General features: G+C 38.7%; 5 protein-coding genes across 6 annotated transcripts; 3 read left to right on the top strand and 2 right to left on the bottom strand.

Moving 5' to 3' along the window:
* Positions 1 to 152: 152 nt before the first annotated feature.
* LOC114528411 (leucine-rich repeat-containing protein 9-like) lies at positions 153 to 18514 on the bottom strand. 2 transcript variants are annotated; one of them, XM_028550033.1, is made up of 38 exons: positions 18320 to 18514; positions 17608 to 17832; positions 17371 to 17511; positions 17168 to 17231; positions 17000 to 17070; positions 16706 to 16888; positions 16431 to 16586; positions 16132 to 16304; positions 15878 to 16009; positions 15602 to 15656; positions 15252 to 15379; positions 14877 to 14997; positions 14686 to 14800; positions 14367 to 14427; positions 14014 to 14218; positions 13781 to 13914; positions 13481 to 13667; positions 13276 to 13335; positions 13005 to 13136; positions 12635 to 12901; positions 12443 to 12553; positions 12298 to 12364; positions 11978 to 12123; positions 11398 to 11472; positions 11171 to 11293; positions 10964 to 11007; positions 10535 to 10666; positions 10388 to 10451; positions 10116 to 10279; positions 9950 to 10023; positions 9737 to 9816; positions 9458 to 9595; positions 9279 to 9347; positions 9010 to 9135; positions 8774 to 8857; positions 8576 to 8702; positions 8158 to 8374; positions 153 to 1577 (listed from the first exon to the last, which is right to left on the bottom strand). In XM_028550033.1, exons 1-37 carry the CDS (start codon positions 18506 to 18508, stop codon positions 8175 to 8177), a joined length of 4623 nt encoding a protein of 1540 aa, XP_028405834.1. In that variant the 5' UTR covers positions 18509 to 18514; the 3' UTR covers positions 153 to 1577; positions 8158 to 8174. The 2 variants fall into 2 exon arrangements, with proteins under 2 accessions (XP_028405834.1, XP_028405833.1); XM_028550032.1 differs by lacking the exon at positions 153 to 1577 and having other exon boundaries at positions 7961 to 8374.
* LOC114528388 (eukaryotic translation initiation factor 2-alpha kinase 1-like) lies at positions 278 to 1222 on the bottom strand. The gene has a single exon (XM_028550006.1). The coding sequence runs from the start codon at positions 1220 to 1222 to the stop codon at positions 278 to 280; it is 945 nt and encodes a 314-aa protein (XP_028405807.1).
* LOC114528387 (calcium-dependent protein kinase 4-like) lies at positions 1907 to 3223 on the top strand. The gene has a single exon (XM_028550005.1). It carries the CDS (start codon positions 1907 to 1909, stop codon positions 3221 to 3223), a length of 1317 nt encoding a protein of 438 aa, XP_028405806.1.
* LOC114528386 (serine/threonine-protein kinase ULK1-like) lies at positions 3965 to 5395 on the top strand. The gene has a single exon (XM_028550004.1). It carries the CDS (start codon positions 3965 to 3967, stop codon positions 5393 to 5395), a length of 1431 nt encoding a protein of 476 aa, XP_028405805.1.
* Positions 6156 to 7641, top strand: LOC114528412. The gene is made up of 2 exons (XM_028550034.1): positions 6156 to 6744; positions 7155 to 7641. The coding sequence occupies exons 1-2, from the start codon at positions 6255 to 6257 to the stop codon at positions 7553 to 7555; spliced, it is 891 nt and encodes a 296-aa protein (XP_028405835.1). The 5' UTR covers positions 6156 to 6254; the 3' UTR covers positions 7556 to 7641.
* Positions 18515 to 18569: the final 55 nt, after the last annotated feature.

The following is an 18569-nucleotide window of genomic DNA, read 5'->3' as shown; positions in this document are numbered from 1 at the left end:
ATATTTATTTTGCGATGCCCTTCCTAGCTGTAAGAAAATGACCGATTCTTAGAATAAAATGTTTCAGTTTAACACGGTCAAATATTCATCAAAAAGTTCTATATGTTATAACGTTCTATATGTTATAACGTTCTATATGTTATAATATCAAGTTAGATTAAGGTTATTAGAACGAATTTTATGCTTCAGTGCAGAGAAGTGTCACGAATTTGAAATGTTCAGTCAACAGTGTTGTCAATGTTCGTCGCCGAGGCAGAAGTATTCGTATCTCCAGCACTCACACCGACATTGGTTCGGTCGAGATGTCAGTCATTTCGACCTCTTCGTTCTCGCTTACAACTACCACAACTTCTTGTCCGTGTTTAGCCGCGACGTGGAAAATGTTTTTCACATCTTTATCATATTCTATTTTGATACGCTTCGCCACGCCATTCACCATACGCTCTTGTCGTAGAGTTTGCCGGCGTTTCGGGACACGGGTATGATGTTCAATGGCTTCTGCCATTTCTGACAACGTCAATTCATTCATGGTGCACAGACTTAGGTCTTCTTCTTCCTGTTTCCTCGCTAAGAATTCAAACTCGCAAGAATTGGTTGAAATTCTCGCTTTAGGAAACATAAAATCTTCGGCCTTGCAAGCGCTGTGACGCGCAACTGGATCCTTCTGAGTTAAATTCTTTATCAGAGCGCTTAAGATTTTGTCATCCTTGTGATACAAATTTTCATCGACTTGCAAGTTACCTTTCCTCAAGTCTTGTATTTCCATAAGAACGCTTTGTCTATCCTTATGGTAACGGCTAATAAAATATAGCACTAATCCAGCGCTGTAAACATCTATTTTAAAGTCGTATGAATCAGTCTTAAGCTCTGGTGCATGAAAATATCCACTCACTGTTAAAGGAGACACTTTTTCAAGTTTATTAATAACTGTAAGCTCCTGTATTTGTTCGTCATCAGTTTTAATCTCCCTTGCAAGTCCAAAATCGGCGATCTTAATGCGTATATCACCTACTTCTTTCGGACTTGGGTTAACGATGAGAATGTTTTTCGGATGAATATCGCGATGAACCCAGCCCATGGCATGGATAAAAGAAAGACCACTTAAAACTTGTTGAAATACCTGTTGATAAAACCGTGGTGGGCCATCTTGTTGGATGATTTTTGGGCCGCCCATCTCGTTTTCGAAGACAAAATCCCACAAACTAGTCAAACACAATTCCATTTGGATGCAAAGGTAATCAGCGCCACTTACTTTTACTTTCCAGAAATTGTGATATTGAATTATATTCCGTCTTTCTATTCCCAACCGCTTGACATTCGTTAGAGCCTCAAGTTCTCGCCTTTGATATTTTACTCTTTTCCCTTCTTCGCTCATCTGGATTATTTTAATGGCGTGTGATATTCCATCTTTCCTGCGCTTGGCTTTGACAACGAAACCAAAAGCACCTTTATCAAGCCATTCAACAGAATCAAACTCACGAGAATGTGCTAAATGGGCCTCAATTTCTAAAAAAATTCCTTTCTGTATGTTCTCTTCCATGTCTTCTTCCATTGCTTTTGCCAGAGAAAAGAATTTTCTTCAAAAGTAATAAGATATAGTAAATAACTTTTAGTAAATAACTTTACCATTTGCAGTACAACTATATATTAAGAATCGCTTTGTTTACTTGCGTGAATAGGCTGTGACAAGAATTCAAAAAATATGGGCTAATTGAGCCCAACCACTGAGCATATTCTGATTAAACACAAAACAACGGAAATGCTCAAAATTAAAAACATGACATTGCTCAAGAACTTAGAGGCTCTTTGCATATTTATTGCGCATCGATGATTCATATACACAGACTCACAGAGGTAAACTCAGCAGTTTGTAACTACTTTTGAAGAACATCCTTTTTGCAGATACATGGACGAGAAGATGCAAAACAAAAAATTTACAGAAATCAAGACAGCTTTAGAGACGGAACATGGATTTAATTGTACTGGGAGTAATTGGTTTGGAGCAGGCGCTTTTGGTCATGTCGTCAGAGTAAAGTGCATAAATTCAGACGAGTCGTACGCTATTAAAATACTCCCGATGACAGCGGACGACGAGGACGGCAAACAAGTGAAATATCAAGAGCGAGAACTTGAGGCTCTCATAACAACATCTCTCGAGATGTCGGAAGAAGCAAAACGAAATATAATTCAATATTACAAATCCTGGATAATGAAAGTGGATAGCGTAGATCAACTGTGTATTCAAATGGAATTGTGTTCGGTTAACTTGTGGGACTTCATCTACCGAAACAAAATTGGTGGCCCCAAAATCATCCAACAAAATGGCCCACCACGGTTTTATCAACAGGTATTTCGACAAGTTTTAAGCGGCCTTTCTTTTATCCATACCATGCGCTGGATTCATCGCGATATTCATCCGGGAAACATCCTCACTGTCAATCCAAATCCAGAGCAAATAAATGATCTACAAATCAAAATCGCTGATTTTGGACTTGCAAGGCATGTTGGAATAGAATTGGACAAAACAGCGGGGCTTACAATCATCGCTAAACTTCCGAAAGTGTCGTTTTTCTCAAAGAGTGGATGTTTTCGCGCACCAGAGCTCAATACCGATTCATACGACTTCAAAGTAGATGTTTATAGTGCTGGATTAGTGCTATATTTCATTAGCTGTTATCTTGAGAATGAAGATTCTTGGTTTACGGAGCTGGAAAAGTTAAAAGAAGGTAAACTGCAAGTCGATGAAGGTTTGTTTCACAAAGATGACGAAATACTAAGCGGCCTGATAAAGAACCTAATTCAGAAAGATCCAAATGCACGCCTTGCTGCTTCCACTGCTAAGGAGTATATGTTTCCTGAAACCAAAAGAGCAACTACTACAAGTTGGCCTCTGGAGATCGGATTCCTTGCAAGAAAACAGGATGAAAACGATTTAAGCCAGTGTATTTTAAAGGAGCTCACGTTCTCCGGAATGCAAGAAGCAATTGCAGATCGTACCCATGTTCCGGAACGCCGGCAAGTTCTACGACAAAAGCGTATGATAAATGGTGAGACGAAGCTTATCAAAATAGAAAATGATAATGATGTGGAAAATATAATCAATGTCGCAAAAAAACAAAAGCAAGAAGTTGTGGTAGTTGTGACGGAGATAGAAGACGTCGAAATGACTGAGATCTCGCCCGCTTCCACGTCCGCGATGAGCATCAACAATAGCATAGACTAAAAATTCAAACTTGAATTTTGTCTCAACTGAAGCATATAACATTCGTCATAATAATCTAACTTAACGTTATATATCATTTAATACTTCACCTTTTTACTGAAGCATATAACATTCGTCATAATAATCCAACTTAACGTTATATTATTTAAAACTTCACCAGTATTATTGGTACCACCAGTAAAATATCTTATAATTGCATGCCAATAATAATCTATATATGCATGACCTTTTTTGAATTCTGTAAATTAAATTTAGACAGGAGAATTGGTTTTTTAATTGTATAGGTATACCCTGCACCTCCTCTTGTATCTTTTACCGTAACGGTGTATTTTGATTTTTGACAAAATGTGTATCAGCTATACTTCTCAAAATAGTATGTGCAATCACGTTTCCAGGGCATTCTGGATATATAGCAAAGTTCAGTGCTGAGGATTTTAGCTGAGAATTTATTACAATTGAACATTGAGCATTGAAATGTTCTATACGTTGAAACGCCCCTCATTTTGTTTGGAATATAAAATAATTGTTAATCCATATATGGCGTTGGTTATAATTCCCTAAACTAAATTTAGACATTCAGCTGTTGTGCCATAGTTACGGAAACACATTAATTGTATCTTCTTACAACTTCCTGTCAACCTTCTCAGAATCGAACACATATAACACACGCTAAATATAAGAATTAAGTGTGAACAGTCTTAGACGTACTTAACCTCATATATATAGTGAAGATTCGTTATTATGGGTGAGCAGGAAGAAGAGAATGTAGAGGGAAAGCTCATACAGGCCTTAGAGCAACGGGGTTATCAATATGAATTGCCACTTGGTAAATTAAGCGCTCGCCTAGAAGTAGTTCAAGTCAAAGACCTTGAAAGCGGAAACAACCGATACGCCATCAAGATTCTGCCTATAAATCCTTTGGTAGATAGAAAGGATTCTACATCTGATGATGCAAAAGCAATTAGGTACAGGGAACGAGAACTAAAGGTCCTCAAAACCAAGGAATTTCAACATCTAAATGTTGTCAAGTATTATAATTCGTGGCCAATAAACATCGGGAAGAGATCCTTTTTATGCATTCGAATGGAACTATGCCGACTTAACCTGTGGGCGTTTGTGTACAATAACAATATCGTTGATGCCGGCGCTCAAGATGGCGCTATCATTAAAGTTCATGGTCCAATTCGATTTTACGAACAGGTGTTCCCACAAATCCTGAGCGGCTTAGCGTTTATTCACCATATTGGTTGGGTACATCGAGATATTCACCCCGGAAATATACTCATAGCAAATCCAAACCCAAAACAAATGTGTGGTATTGTTGTCAAGATCGCTGATTTTGGTCTCGCCAGAGAAATTGGCCCAATAATCGATGATTTACCATCACTTACCAACAGCGAGGAATTGGAAAAGCTATCTTCCAACGTTGGCAATAAGCTATATAGAGCTCCTGAACTAGATACTGGAGAATATGATTACAAGGTTGATTTATACAGCGCGGGAATTGTTCTATACTTTCTCAGCAGATACCTTGATGATAAGAAGCAATGGGCAGATGAAATTTGGGCATTTAAAGCTGGAAAGCGTTGCTCTGATGATTTGTTTCATCAAGATGACAAGACTTTGGTCGACCTGATCCAACTGCTGATGAAAGAAAGAGTGGAACGCCCTGATGCCAAACAAGCTCTAGAAATTGCTACAAATCTTGCCAAACACAAGGAAGTGAATAAACCTGTAGCTTCTGTGCCGCTAGTTAAGTCCAAGGAGGTGAACACACCTGCTGAAGTTACAGACGGCGGCAATAACAATGAAAATAATTACGGCATCAACCCCAGTTTAGGAGCAGGAAATCCAGCAAGCGAACACCCTACAGAGGCCACAATTTGTCAAAAAAGAAACTTCTATGTGAGAGCAGAGAATGACAGCGCTGGGCGTCGATGCGAGATGACGGGTGCCTTAACCTTATCTAGTTTAAAGGCTGAAGTAGAGAGATGCACAGGTGTAAAACTCGAAGCTCAAAAACTCGTACAAATCACCACGATACCTGGGATGGAAAACCTTCACATAAGCGATAACGACGATGTTCAGAAGATGTTTGACAGCGCTGAGGCAGAGAAGAAGAAAGTTGTTATTCTTATTTCACAGGGCGAGCACACCGATATGTATAACTAAGCCATAGAACACATAATATAAATAATCAATAAATATTTTCAGTATTAACGCTACAGTCAGGTAGTGGTGAGGACAGACAAGACAGTCTTAACATAGCTAATTTTAAGAATTTTTTATCACTGCACATATCATCACAATAGTACAGTGGAGAGGGGCATGATAAAAATGGTCCTAACTGGAAATTGGTAATGTAAAGATAGGGGGGGGGGTGTAGGGGACTGCAGGATCTCTTGCAGAAAATTTTCTGTATTTTTGAGTTCTTATGACTTGATTTCCAGCATTCTGGGGGACAACTACTTATGAATCTACCTCAGCAGAGTGAGGTCTGTTGAGAAAATACAATTTATCCCTATTTCTCATTTTATCACTGCACATTTCTCATTTTATCACTGCACATTTCTCATTTTATCACTGCACATTCTACTTTTATCACTGCACAAATTGGTTATCACTGCACACTAAAATTAGGTAGTGGTCAGGTAATTATGATAGACATATTGTCCACTTTGCAACTAACATAGCCTTGGAGAGAGACATACATTATGAATGACAACATTTATTTATACTGTATTGTTTAGTATAATTATAATTCGTTATATATAAAAACAATGGATATTATGCCTTTAGTGGTAAGATAGGTGTGCGAACACAAATGCTGCAACATGATGCGGCATGCAATTTACTGCAGAAACATGATTTTCCAATTCTATTGTTGATTACGTAATCAAGATGATTATGCGCAGTGCTATTTGCATTATTCATTACATCACGAGCCACTGCAAGACCTCGCAGACGAGATTACAAAACAACATTCTGTTACAATCGATTTTGCGAAAAGTACACCAAAGAATTCGTCAAAATGCGACAGCTCAAAGCAGACACGATCATCTTATCGCTTCTTGCCCTTGGCAGCTTCATTTTCAAGCTCGTTTTAAACGCTTTGGCTGGCCTTGGAGGAAAACCATTCTCTCATTCGGTGGGAAACGTATCAGATATCTTCGTCTTGGATATAACTCCGGCTGGCTGGGCTTTCTCGATATGGGCGCTAATCTATACGTGGAATTTCGCATATGTTGTGTACGCGATAACCACGGAATGTCGAGACGTTCCGCCTGTTTTAAATGGTCTGTTTTATCTGCTCTATATCCTGTGTGACATCGCAAATATCGCTTGGTTGTACGCGTTCACTTCCGAATCCATCGTCTCGAGTTGTGTCTTACTGCTCGGAAATCAAATCTCCCTTTATGCGCTGCTGTATGTAGTTTATCTCAACTACAGCACGTATCAGAAAGAATTGGAGCAACAGCATAAACCAGATGCTATATGCATGGCTGTCTTGGTTCAAAACGGTAAGTGGGGAAGTTGGTCAAACTACAGGGGTCGCGGTTGTATAAAAACGTAGTTAACTTTAAACTATAGTTAGTGAAAGAATTGACCAATCAGAGTCATTTTTTTCTGAGTTAACTACGATTTAACTACGCAAAATGCAGTATACAACCGGTCCCAGAGCTATAGCATGGCCTGCTGTACTTCTTTCCGGAAACTGAAGGCAGGTTTTGCGTGTGTTAACCTCGAGACACGCGTGGAAGTGCTCTCACAAAGATAGAACGCGTATTGCAAACACACGAGCCTCGAGATGGAAGCACGCGTTTCGTGGAGCTCTGGAGGTCACTCATTGGAGTCCATAGTCCATACTTAGACCATTGATCCAAACTAATTCTGTCCATTTATTTTGATTGATTTTTATTTCTCCTTGCAGGTATTATGCTGAACACAGCCTGGGTGACCATTGCCTCGTTGCTAAACATTGGTATGGTATTGACCTACAAATCCAACGTACCGATGCCAACAGCCTGCGCTCTGGTGCTGGCCGCCCTCCTGATTATCTCGCTGTTATGGTTCATTCTGCAGAATTTCACGTTCCAACCTTACATCAACTACACCTACTCCGACTGGCCAGTTATTCTGTGGGCTCTCTCTGCAAGCCTCGCCAAAAATTGGGATCCAAACAGCATCAGCGCCCGATTCACCTTGGCCCTGGTAATCATTGTAGCAATTCTATTCATCGCACGAATCGCAATCCAAGTGAACAAGAACAAGACCGTGAAATATTTCGACAAGCCGTTGCTGAATGAGAAGTTTATACACTTGAGTATGTGAAATGACGTTTGAAAACACAAGAAAAAGATTGTTATAGCTTTAATTGCTTTATAGCTTTAAAAACAGAATAATATGAGGGCAATTAGATTACTAATTAACTGTTTCTTCAATTGAGTGAGAATTTTATGGATAATTTGGTTTTATCTGTGATTTAAAAGCATAATTTGTAAGTTATTTTGCGCTTAAATTTTTATATAACATAGCTTCTTCTAAGTTATGGCGGTAAATTGAGCAAAATGAAGCATTTTATAGAAAACATTCTGGGCTACTGATTTAACATTATGTTAACCTTCGGGAGGAAATTTTAGGACAATTGTTGTCATTTCGGTACACACTACTGAACGGCGTTGTTGAACGCTATAGATCAACAGGTACACTTTAGGATAGATGTTGTTGTGTGGTTTCATTCTGGGATTGCAAGAGGTTTCGGTCGTGTATGCGAAAAATGATCGCGACACATCAGCCTTGTTCTCAAGCTCCAGTATTGATTGGCGGTTACTGCGCGTGCTTCACGCGTATACCCACGCATTACCGTAGTACCAAACTGCTACCCAGGCCCTTACTGTCTCCGGAAAGCGCCTGGGCACGCGTCACTCTATTACCTTGCCAAATCTTTTCATCACTTGGGCTTCGGCGGCTGAGGGAAATTGGAATTTGAATTGCCTCGCAAGACGTACGAACCCGCATGAGGCAGGTGTCCTTGAGGTTTGGCGAGGTGAATGGTAGACGACGAAGGGGGGTGGTGACGACCGTGACGTGTGACGTCATACGAAGACGGAATATGTTGTGGTGGGTAAGAATTTGAAGCACGAAGCTTGGCTAAAAAATAGGAAAAATGCTTGGTTTGAGCCAAGGGCTAGAAGCCAAAGCCATTATAGCTCATTTGGAAGTGAAAATTTTGAATTTGCATTCGGAGATTGGCAGTGCACCATGGGACTGTTTTGGCACGAGTTTCTATCCAGTACCACGAAGCACTGTCAACTCTGATCACTCCCCTACTGTGATTGCGCATGTACCAACCTCTGGGATCGTTTTTTTCGTTATATCTCGAGTGAGGAGTAAGGCTCTCCACATATTCCACTTGGCCAAATCTCTGCCCAATACTCCAACCGTTTTCCGTCGATGTACTCAATTGTACCGTCGTTACCTAAAATATCCTGTTTTTCAGTTTCTGTTCAGGAGGTCTCAAGATCAAATCAAGACGACAGAAGTTATTACCTTGAGAGGGGCTTGTGGTTTTGTCTGTAAATTTGGCAAGTTGTGATGCGATTCTGCGATTTCTGGATTGACAACAGAACCCAACTAAAATAAACATAAAAAAAGAACTTTCTATTATCCAAAAATGACCACCCTTAGTCACCAGTGACAAACACCACCATTGATTCGCGTAATGTCAAGCGAAGGCCAGACATGATGATTTCCCTCGCTTCATTCCCCTCAGACCATGTCTGTACCTGGTGATCCATTAAATACACCTCTGCCTTGGATCGTTCGTCGTTAGTGACTGGAATACCATCAATACACAGTATATTTGGTTGACGATATACTAAGATTGGGCGGTGCATGAGCCGTCGTGTTATCTGAATGCAACGCAGAAAAAATCTGAATGAGGCGAAGGCTTTGACAAGGATTTTGCGAGAGTTTTTTCGTATTTTTTAACGAGGAGCCGTTGACGAGTGTGTTTGTCGAAAAAACGTTTAAATTCGTAAAATGAATAGCTTACCGGGTTGCTAATGAGGGAGATCTCAAAAAGGTTTGTCATTCTTTCCAATTTATGTAATTCTGGAAGTTCCTATTTCAAAAATGTACCAAGGTATGTTAGTTTTAACCCACTGGTCTCAAAATGAATCAGGATTATCTAATTTTTTTCATGTAGGAACTTTTCGTCTTGTTATCGTGTACCTGAATTTTATTCATTCCTAAATATAATCTCTGAAGGTTGACCAATGGTTCGAAATTAGATAAATCTCTCAATCTGTTATCTTCAATGTGAAGTTCTTGAAGTCTGCGTTGACCAATAAACGAGGTCTCGGAGAGTGTCTGAATTTGACAGAAAAAAATCTCAAAATCATTCACAACAAGGTGGAAGAAATGGAAATAATTTCAAAGTGAGGTTTTTCCTGAAGATGCTGGTGATGCATCGTCGTGGAATGTCCCCTGTGTGTATGAGTGAACACTTGCCTTAATTTTATTCTGATCTAAAACCAACTCTCTGAGTTCTTGTAAACCTTGAATGCCTTCGACTTTTGAAATTTCGTTTCCTTAAAAAGAGCAAAAAAATATTTCCACTTTGTAACACTATCTATCTGTTACATGAAATATAATGATGTGAAATCAGTATTCTTATCTTTTTCGTGCTGCTCAAGTGAAACTCGACGTGCCCAAGATATCTACCTTGCAGGAAGAGAGCTTTTATATTTGGTATCCTTGACAGATGTAATGCTTTGAGATTAGAAATACCGTTGTATCTGTATAAAACAGAAGACAATTTTATCAGTCTCTTATTATGCTCCTTAAAAAACTATTGTAATAAGGAAGAATCCAGTTACAAATATCTTACCCTAAATGAAGTACTTCAAGTTTCTCCAACACTGGAGTAAAACACTGTGGAGACGTGACGTCATCAGACGAATGAGCCACAGGTGGCCCTTTCTTGTTGCTTGGAGATGTTGTCTTGCGTTTGGGAAAAACAGATTCAATCTTGTTGTGGTTTAAACACAGTACCTACGGGGAATTCATTCAACGAATCAGACCTTTGCAATAGAACCTTGCTGCTTTTTGCAAGAAAATTTAGCTAGAAACGTCTTTGGAGAGAAAAGTTAATTAATAAACCTTGAGGTTAACCAGATGAATTAGACCACCAAAAGACGTTAGGTTATTGTGCTCCAAATTGATACTACAGAAAAACATTAGACATGTTCAATAAAGATAACCAACCAGGAGATTTGTTTAATCAGATTATATTTAGTTGTGGCGAACCTCCTTAAGTTTCTGAACACATCACCATTTCCTACATCGATTGTTCGGAGTTCGCAATGGGGAAGATCGATTTCTTGTAAATCCGCGAAGTTTGCGTGGCCTAAACGTTCCGCAACGAAGTCCATCGTCATTCTGAAATGAAATTGAATGAGATGAAATGAAATTGAATGAGATGAAATGAAATGAATTGAATGAGATGTAATGAAATTGAATGAGATGAAATGAAATGAAACTGGATGAGATTAAATGTAATTGAGTGAAATGAAATGAAATGAAATGAAAACAAATTGAACGAGATGAAATGAAAAGAAACTAAAATAAACATCTCTAACAAGCATTCCTACTAGTGGGGCTGAATGAAACTTCGTATAACTGAAACATACATCATCAGCAATAACACTAGAAATTGACTGCATGGTTATGAGTTACCTTCCACCCAGCGTTTCTTTTGCTGAAGAGCGTTCAGCTGCAGTCTAAGAGATGAATATCTTTTTTAAATTATTTACAATATTTGCAATAGACAAAATGGAAATAGGAAAACTAGACTAGGTTTATTGGCAATGGATAGCTCTATCAGCTCTAAACAGTTGTTTCCAAATGTCTCAGCAATAATAAAAGCAGCACAATGATATTTACCACAGCCACGCCATTTAAAGCCTTCAGAAATGACAGATGATAAATCACAAATAGCCGATGACTTTCATTATTCGAGGCTGTCGGATTTCCACTCAAGTCTAGGATATCTAAATTCTGCAACCCCTAGTAAAATTAATGTTACCACATAAATGCTTTAACCGCTTAATAAAATGCTTTAACCGGTTCAGAAATGTTATTTTTTAATTCTGCGACACTATTACTTTTACCTTCAAATAAAAAATTTCTCGCGTGTTTGAGACTTTGTTATTTCCAGCGAAAAGCTCTTGAAGAGAGAGGCATTTCTGAAAAAAAGCACATTTATTTTATTTTAAAAAAATATTACAGTCTTTTCCTTCCTTTGCAGTCTTTTACTGACAAAAGTACGCGGCAGAAACAGCGTAGTTGCACAAAACATAATTTTAGAAGCTTGCGTCTTTCTGTCTCTCCTGGCAGCATCGTGTCGCATCTAGCTGTCTCGCCTGGCGCCATCCTGTCGCTTCTGGTGCCTTTCTGTCTGCCTAGCGCCATTTTGTCGCGCCTGGCGTCTTTCTGTCGCCATCCTGTCGCTTCTGGCGCCTTTCTGTCTACCTAGCGCCATTTTGCCACGCCTGGCGTCTTTCTGTCTCGCCTAGCGCCATTTTGTCGCGTCTGGCGTCTTTCTGTCTCGCCTGGCGCCAACCTGTCGCGTCTGGTGCCTTTCTGTCTTGCCTAGCGCCGCCATACTGTATACGGCTGGGCGTGTGAGATAGAAAAAATATTCTCCCTCAACTGTTAGTGTATATATAAACTCAAGATAGCTGTGCTTGCCTTAAGACCTTGTACAGAAAGAATTGAGTTTCCCTCCACTGACAGATATTCTAAGTTTGTCAAACTTTCCATCGTGTTAACTTCTAACAACGTAATATCATTATAGCCAAGATCAAGACGCAAAAGATTCGTAAGCTTTGATAAACCTAGTTAAGGAAGAGTATAGGTAAGGATTTTATGATTTGCGGTTAGGAAAGTGTGGCGGTTAGGAACTGGGTTAAAAGAGAAAATATTTCGTTCGCGTAACATGACGACAGTAACAGAATATTGAAATATTGTGGCTAAATGCTTTTCAATACAGAGGGCGATTCTTCGCTTACCGTCAATTTTTGATATACAATTTCTTGACAATGTAAGCTCTTCCAACATCACACACGATTCCAAGCCCTGCAAAAACAAAAAACAGGTCAACTATAAACTAAACAAACTTAATGCATATATTTCGTAGAATCAAACCACAAATACCTCAATTCTGCTTATATTGTTATCTTTAAAGGACGCCCATCGCAAATGTGACAGTTTCTCCAAATTTGAAAGTTTCGAAATTCCCTGACCATCCAATTGTAAGGTGGTAACCTTAAAAATGAAAGCGATATAAAAGCCTTCAGAATATTCCCTAGTTTGCCAAGCCCTACATAATCTCATCCCTTCACTTACATTCTTCATCCAGTTCGTATCATCTTCATCCAACACAATCGGCTTACTCTTGCTGTATTTTAAGAGGATTGCGGCCGTCGAAGCGAGGGTCAATGATCGTAAACGATCGACATTCGTTCGCGAATGAGCGAGAATTGTGAACGATGTGATTCGTGAGGAAGCAGCAAGCCGCAATGCAAAGGCATGCTCTTGTTCGGTGATGAATTGACCATCCAAAACTTGAAGTGTCCGAAGCCGACCGATGGTATACGACCGGAAGTTGTCGGGCTTTGAAAGAATAATTCGGAATTTATATCATTATTTTTATGCTCTTTAACGATTGTGGTGAAAGTTAGACGTCCAAGTTAGTGTTGCCTTGAAAAAGACTTACCCTTAGCCAAGGATTATGGCGTGAATTGAACGATATCAAGCTTGTCGTGTTTTTACGAAGTGTTCCGATTTCGTCCCGAACGTGATGCAAGCTATTCCAACTTACATCGAGACCAGTCAATACCGGGCATGCCTGTAGAGCAAGTAATTTATCAAAATATTTTAAATAGCATAATGCCAAAGACCCAGTTGGTTGAGGGCTCAATATATTGAAATATACTTCATGTAATCAATCAGAGAAAATTTCCAATGAAAAACGAGGAGATATAAACCTTTAGTCCATCCAAGGTTGTCAGGCAGTTGAAACTTGCATCCAATGAGCTCAAATTAGGCTAGAGTGCATTAAATGACTTTATTAGTTGTATAAAAAGGACTTTTTATTATATATTAGGCCAGGGAGATTTGAGAAAGGGTTAACTCTTGAGTAAGATGTATGAGAATATAATCTAAAACTTCTCCAATGTTCATGAAACATACCATGCTTGTAATATCGTCCAGTTTGGTTAAACTGTTGAACGAGACGACCAGCTTTTTCAAATTCGCAAGATGGTTGATATTTTTCAGTCGAGTCAAACCAGAGTCGTGAAGGTTCAGCGTTGTTATATTCTTCGTGCAATCAACGGAGCAGTATTTCAATAAAATATCTTCCGAAAGCTCTAGCAATCTTTAAAACACAATGATACAAATCTTGAATTGTGGAACAGGTCTACATATTTACAAAAACAAAAAGGCTGTGGAGTAGAGCATTCTTAAAAGGACCTACCGGGGTTTACTTACCGGGGTTTTGGCTGTACAAGGGGTTCCATGTCTAAAATGTCCGAATCTGGATCGATGATGTCATCGCAAGGAGGATCGTTACAGTCACGTGACGCCGTACCATAGTAACAAATTAGGGAGGATAGTGGCTTCATCTTGAAAAAAACAGAAGTAATTGTAGTGTTGTAAAACGTCTGCTTTTAAATCAAATTCGGAAATGACAGTCCAGCGCGGTCTAAAAGCATATATCGTACCTTGGTGAGATATTCGAAATCAACAACATACTCGGGTAAGACAAAATCACCGTCGTGTATTACCCAATCACTTTGCTTCGTATGACAATCGCAAGAAGGATCGGAAACCTTCGTAAACGTTCGAATATACTCGTTAGCCTCGTCGTTCGCAGTGCAGGGGCCTGGAGTGGAATTTTCTTTGGGAAAATTGACGCCCGACAAACAGCTAAGAGTAAGATGAAAAAGAAAAATTACAAGAACGACTAAATTTAGGATTTCAAAATCGGTGTTCCAGGAGAGAAAATCATCAATTTCTCCATTAACTTCCGTATTACTACTCTCTCTATAACGAACACATTTTTTTTATTTCAAACCTTTCATCTTTTTTTGCCATCTCCGTGTTGGCAATAAATACTTTGGCAATCACAATTTGACCTAAATATGAGGGGCAGAAACAAACAAGTCAAGAAAATCAATTCTTTATTGCTGCTTCGATTTTACCAGATCCAATTCACCTCTGGCGTATGGAATGTAGTCTGTTATTGGTAAAGCAGTACTGCATTGGTTTTAGTTGATTTGCTACTCATATACAATCCAAGTCAACAGACTATAAAACATCCATCAGAAGTGAATTGAATCCGCCAAAATTTGGTCGTGGGAACAGACTTTAAAGGTCAACACAAAGTATCATACCGTGTCTGTAAGGACAAAGATCATTCGTGTTTTCTTCCGCAGCTTGCTCTTGTAAAAATTCCAGTCTCTTGCGGTCACTATTGAAAACGTTGTTCGACAGACGAATCCCATTTACCTAGAACATACAAATTGGGAGGATGCTCCAGTGCTGGATTGGGATCAGCTGACAATTCAAGAGTTATATATCCTACCTCGTCCCCTGCTATCTCCTGACATCCTCCATCCAAAAGCCGAAGTAAGCCGTCTTTGGAGTTTAGTGCTGCCGTCCAGGAAGTGAAGAGATATTCTATGGAACTTGCGTACATGTCTTTTCTAAAGAATATACATTGCATTTCCCCATCACTGACTTACATACAAGAACTGGATGCTGCATAAGACGAAATATCGCCAATTTTGAAGCCAAAACATATGCCTGTCAAATTGGTAGCTGTTTATATTGAAAAAATGAAGCAAAGATTTTTCCCGCGTAAAATTTGTGTCCGCACGTTGATTCGCTAACTGAGCAGCTATCATTCCAGTAACTATTGAGATCAATGCAGAATGATATTCATTTCCCGAAAACTTACTGTTCAGCGGCATCAGGGTCGCCATTCTTCGCAAGAAACGCGGAGACCTTTTCATCGAATGCAACACGAAGTACTCGATTGTGTACACGAGTGATTCGGTGAATTTTAATGCCAGTGATGTCGTATGCCTTTTCATGAAAAAAGATGGCAATTCCGAGAATTGAAAGGTTGAATATTTTGAAAGATGGATTCGTATTTGTGTAGAACTAGCTACTGTCGAGTTTTCTTGTCTTAAGATTGGAAAACATCAACTTGTGGAAAAAAACAGTGGATTTATTCGCGAAGAATTAAGATATTTGTTTTTGTTTCGTCAAAGAACTGTTTGAAAAATTCAGCGCAGCCACACTTACCTTGAAGTCGTTTGCACAAAATCTGGATAAAACCAAATCGTGACACGATGTATACCTTACGAGAATGAAAATATTTTTTTAAAAAAAAGCATAGAATATTTTCCAAATATTTCCCAACATTTTGCAAACTCTGCAGTTTTGCTTGTTTTGATTTTGAGGGAAAGATTTTCTATCTGTGTGGCTCCATTCAAATTTTGTCTACAGCCGAAAGCGGTTGAGAAACAGCAGAGGCTTGCTACATGAACTGCTTGAAACAAAACTGGATCAAGAATTTACCACACGTCGTTTACAGTTCCATCTTCGAAGCGAACATTTCCACCAGTTTCCAGTTCAAGAACCAATCTCTGAATTGTTGACTGAGAAATCTTCTCCACTTGCTGACGGCTTTCCAAAGAGCACTTATTAATCCTAAAACGATAAACGAGACTTTAACTCAGGCTGCGATTTCTTTGAGTTCGACTATGTCGAAAAACCAGCTCTTAAAGAATAACTTTGAATTGATAAAATGTAAACCATTTTATATTACTCACTCGTCGCAAGCAGACTCCAGTTCACGAATACGATCTATGAAGTTCAGTGTCTTAGCCTTCACCAATTCCTGGTAACTTTCCTGTTGTAGTTCATGCTGGTGCTTGGAAGCAGCAGTGGTTTTATTTTCGTCGATAGATTGAGAAGCTGACGTACTTTCTAACTCTCGTTCAAGCTAACCAATACACAAAGTTACACGCTCAAAAATTGCTTTAAAATTCCTTTAGGGCATTTTAAATGTTCATATCAATAAAAGTAGAATTCTTAAATGAATGAATGTAGTGGAACTCAAAAAACTTACAGTTCGAAGGATGTTTGATAAATTTCGTATCCTTAAAGCTGGCCTCTCTTCCAAACGAGTTTTCTCTACTTCAACTTGTTTTAACAAGTTGCTCATGTTTCTTTCTAATGTTTTCACACGCATATTGTAGTACATCTTTTTCTTTTTAACTGTTGTCTAAGGTAAACGGGAATACAATTTCCTTCTTCGGGATTATAATTTCTAAATAATAACTTTATACTGCTCTGCCAGTCGTTCTAAACTGCTCTTCCTAGAGGTCCAATATCTTTACCTACCACAGCGAGGCTTTTGACTGATTCATTATCAACGTCATAGCCATCAAGACGCATAATTTGTGGTAAATGATAAAAAATATACGTGGAATAATTGCACACGGTCGCGACAGGATTCGCGCCATAAACCGGATCTTTTAAACTCAGTGTATGCAAGCTTCGCAATTGAATCAGATTGTTTATATCCTAAAAGGTAAAACCATATTTCAGTTTGAAATATTAATATACTGTTTATGAAAAATTATGAATGATTTCAGCAGTCAAACGGTAGATATATAAAAAAAAATAATATTATACCTTTAAGAGTCGGATTTTGTTGCCAGAAATATGAAGGATTTCAAGATTGCAGAGCTTTTCCAGTGAGTTGCCTTTTTAAGAATAAATGCAAAGCATTAAAACCAAGTGAAACTTAGAAAAGGTTAACCCAAAATGTATCCAAAATGTTTCAGTAAAATGGTTACGCACCAATTTGAGATATTTTGTTGTTGGATAGATTGAGTTCTCTCAAATAAATCAAGTTGTCCAAACCCTAAAACAAGAATGAATACAACCTTTTAAATTGAGTATTCATATGAGAACGCCCAACTAAAATATTTACAATATTTATTTGCATAGTCGCAATTATAATATTGGTAACATTTATCTAATTGACTCATCAACTTAATTACCTCAATTAGTTCAATCTTGTTGTCATTAAGCCAGAGAACTTCAAGCTGTTTCAACACTGACAAATTGTTTATTTTCGAGATGGAATTGTCATACAAGTACAGCTTTCTCATCTTCCCACAATTGCCGAGACCACAAATCTCCTACACATTGTATAATTCAGAGAAATATATTTTACTACAGCATGTCTTTGTATGTGATTCTATCCCATGATTGTACACACATATCCCTGTACCTACCTGGACACTAGCCTCACATATCCACAATTCTTCCAGATGAACAAGATTGTCCAATCCCTCGAGTCTCTCGAGGGTGTCTTGTCCAACAAGGCGCAGAATAACGAGGTTGGGAAAATACAACATGCCGACAATTTCAGGAAATCCTGAGAAAAACATCTCCAGACGCTTGACCCTTTTGCCGCAGCCATCCTTCAGCTTGTCATAGTTAACACCATTGCTAATACACTAGACGGATATGAAGGGTTAGTCTTTCCAAGGCCAGTGGCATAGGTAGTTATGTGGCCCAAGGGTCAAGGGTCAGTACTTGGAGCCCTGCAGTCAAGTTTAGGCTCTGCTGTCACCAAAGTCTCTGCATAACCCGAAGGGACGTAATTGCTGAATTATAATGGGAGCTAAAGGATTTGATCGGGTGATCGCTAAATATATAAACACGACAATTTTTTTAATATCAATGAATGAATTATGATATGGTATTTATTACATGATCAATGCCATCATTTCACGACAGACAACGAGCTATTTGCAGATGTAATAAAGATTTTTCATTTGCATAGACATAAAACGATGCGCATTTAAATCGAAGCACAAAAAACATACAAAAATATGAAATATTTATCACTGAGACTTGTTGTACAACACTAGCTAGCTGCTAGCGAGCAAACTTTTCTGCGGAAAATGCCCAAAGCTGCACCGATCTCTTTATAAAACTTACAAGCTCTTCGATGATCTTTTCTTGCTTCTCCGACATCAATATTTCATCTTCTTCCATCATAGAAAAGGACGTATTTAAAGAACAAACATGATTAAAGTTTGGGACATCCCGTAACCACAACAAGTGGCCATGATGGATTTTTTTAAAATTGACCGGCAGTGCTGCCACTTTGGTCAAACAGAACTTCATATTTCTTTCATATTTCCTCTTCACTTTGCGACAATTTAGGGCTACTTTCCACTGTCGCGTT

This window comes from Dendronephthya gigantea, unplaced genomic scaffold (assembly GCF_004324835.1).
Source record: "Dendronephthya gigantea isolate DGI-Jeju-01 unplaced genomic scaffold, DenGig_1.0 000050F, whole genome shotgun sequence".
Classification (NCBI taxonomy): domain Eukaryota; kingdom Metazoa; phylum Cnidaria; class Anthozoa; order Malacalcyonacea; family Nephtheidae; genus Dendronephthya; species Dendronephthya gigantea.
This window is presented reverse-complemented; position numbering and strand designations above follow the sequence as displayed.